Source organism: Amphimedon queenslandica, unplaced genomic scaffold (genome assembly GCF_000090795.2).
Source record: "Amphimedon queenslandica unplaced genomic scaffold, v1.1 AMPQUscaffold_13022, whole genome shotgun sequence".
Taxonomy (NCBI): Eukaryota; Metazoa; Porifera; class Demospongiae; order Haplosclerida; family Niphatidae; genus Amphimedon; species Amphimedon queenslandica.
In genome coordinates, this window is record NW_003546742.1 from 1 (window position 1) to 1,773 (window position 1,773).

Consider the following 1,773-nt stretch of genomic DNA (forward strand, 5'->3'; position numbering starts at 1 on the left):
CATCAATTTTCTACGCAACATAAGTACATGTATATGCATCAAATAAAATTATAAAACCCAAAATTCTCCAATTTTTAATTTTGGCAAAATTTGGCCCGAGAAGCTGTACTATAGTACAGGGGCTTTGACTCAATTTTGGAGCAACTTCAAAAATTCACAAAAAATTCAAATTTGATCGGAATCACCTCAAACTTTCTACACAGCATAAATACATGTATATGCATCAGATAAAATTATAAAAACCTAAAATTCTCTCCTTTACAATTTTGGTGAAATTTGGCCAACATCCCTGTACTATAGTACAGAGACTTTGATCCGATTTTGGAGCAACTTTAATTCATAAAAAATTTATATTTGATCGGAATCACCTCAAAATTTCTACACAGCATAAGTACATGTATATGTATCAGATAAAATTATAAAAACCCAGAATTCTCTCCTTTACAAATTCGGTGAAATTTGGTCAACATCCCTGTACTATAGTACAGGGACTTTGACCCAATTTTGGAGCAATTTTAACAGTTCATAAAAAATCTAGAATCAGCTCAAACTTTGTACTGAGCATAAATAGCATGTACATGGACAATAGAACAATTATTCTTTGCTACATGACAATAATGTAAGTACTTGTAAATAGTCCAGTCTTGATTTAGCCTTTACAATATATCCAGTTACTAACTGACTACACTTTGCTAGTTTTCTTGGAGGAAAAGTAATATGAGCCTAAAATATATTATTATTATTATTATTATCATCATAAAAAAATTATTTTTGTTGTTGTTTTTGTTGTTGTTCTTACTTGTAAACAATATGGTGGATCCTCATTGATTAAATTAGTTAAGCACTTGATTAGAAATGTCAAAGTTCTTTTTGAATCCATCAAAGAATGTTGAGAAGAACCAAAAACTGACTATACATAATAATAATAATAATAATAATAATAATAATAATAATAATAATAATAATAATAATAATAATAATAATACATTTCTCTTATCCATCTCTCCCTCCCTCCCTCCCTCTCTCCCTCTTTTACCTTAAACCAGTTACCATATGATGGGAAGACATGCCCTCCCTCCATCCCTCCTTGTCTTGACAATAATAAACTAATTATCAAATACTCTTCATTTTCTTGACTCAGTGATATTAATAATAAATCAGTAATACACTCTAAAATAAACAAACAAATAAATAAATAAATAAATAATATTAAATACTTTTAAATCCTGTTACATGGTCAATGTGAGTGTGAACACAACAACTAACGAACTGCAATAATCCAAACCAATTAACCTATTAATTAATAACTAATTAACATTGATTAATTAATTAATAATTGATTAATTAATTATTAATTACTAACATTTGATGATTGAGATATTTTAATGATATTCTTCCAACACAACGAATGACCCATTAACATGGCAACCTGGAGAGAGAGAGAGAGGGGGCAGAGAGAGAGAGAGAGGGGGGCAGAGAGAGAGAGGATTAATAAAGTGACAAATCATTTACTTTGCTCAGTAATTTTGACTTTCCTTCTTCAATACATGACAAAGTCACCTCATTCTGTCTAGTCAGCATTTCTCTCGCTACGAAAAAACACAAGCATTGTCATGACAACACAACCATACTTACCGTTACAAAATGGCGGACGTGAGATGATAGAGGAAAGGAGGTGATCAAGAAACAGCTGCAACGAGAGACCGAGTTCATTACAGACACTAACTATTATATTAATAATAACTGGATCAGATGAACAATGGACATCTCCTA

The 1,773-nt window shown here is 30.7% G+C and overlaps 1 protein-coding gene across 4 annotated transcripts in view; it reads right to left on the reverse strand.

Annotated features, from left to right (window-relative positions):
• Positions 1–577: 577 nt before the first annotated feature.
• The window catches only part of LOC109585692 (Fanconi anemia group A protein homolog), a 16,361-nt gene continuing 15,165 nt past the window's right edge, over positions 578–1,773 (reverse strand). For all 4 annotated transcript variants that reach the window (XM_020001815.1, XM_020001817.1, XM_020001814.1 and 1 more), the window contains 7 exons: positions 1,636–1,770; positions 1,513–1,589; positions 1,364–1,429; positions 1,218–1,293; positions 1,037–1,170; positions 800–910; positions 578–723 (listed from right to left, as the gene is read on the reverse strand). In XM_020001815.1, coding sequence (XP_019857374.1) covers positions 595–723; positions 800–910; positions 1,037–1,170; positions 1,218–1,293; positions 1,364–1,429; positions 1,513–1,589; positions 1,636–1,770 — 728 coding nt within the window. In that variant the 3' untranslated portion in view covers positions 578–594. The remainder of the gene's footprint in view (positions 724–799; positions 911–1,036; positions 1,171–1,217; positions 1,294–1,363; positions 1,430–1,512; positions 1,590–1,635; positions 1,771–1,773) is intronic.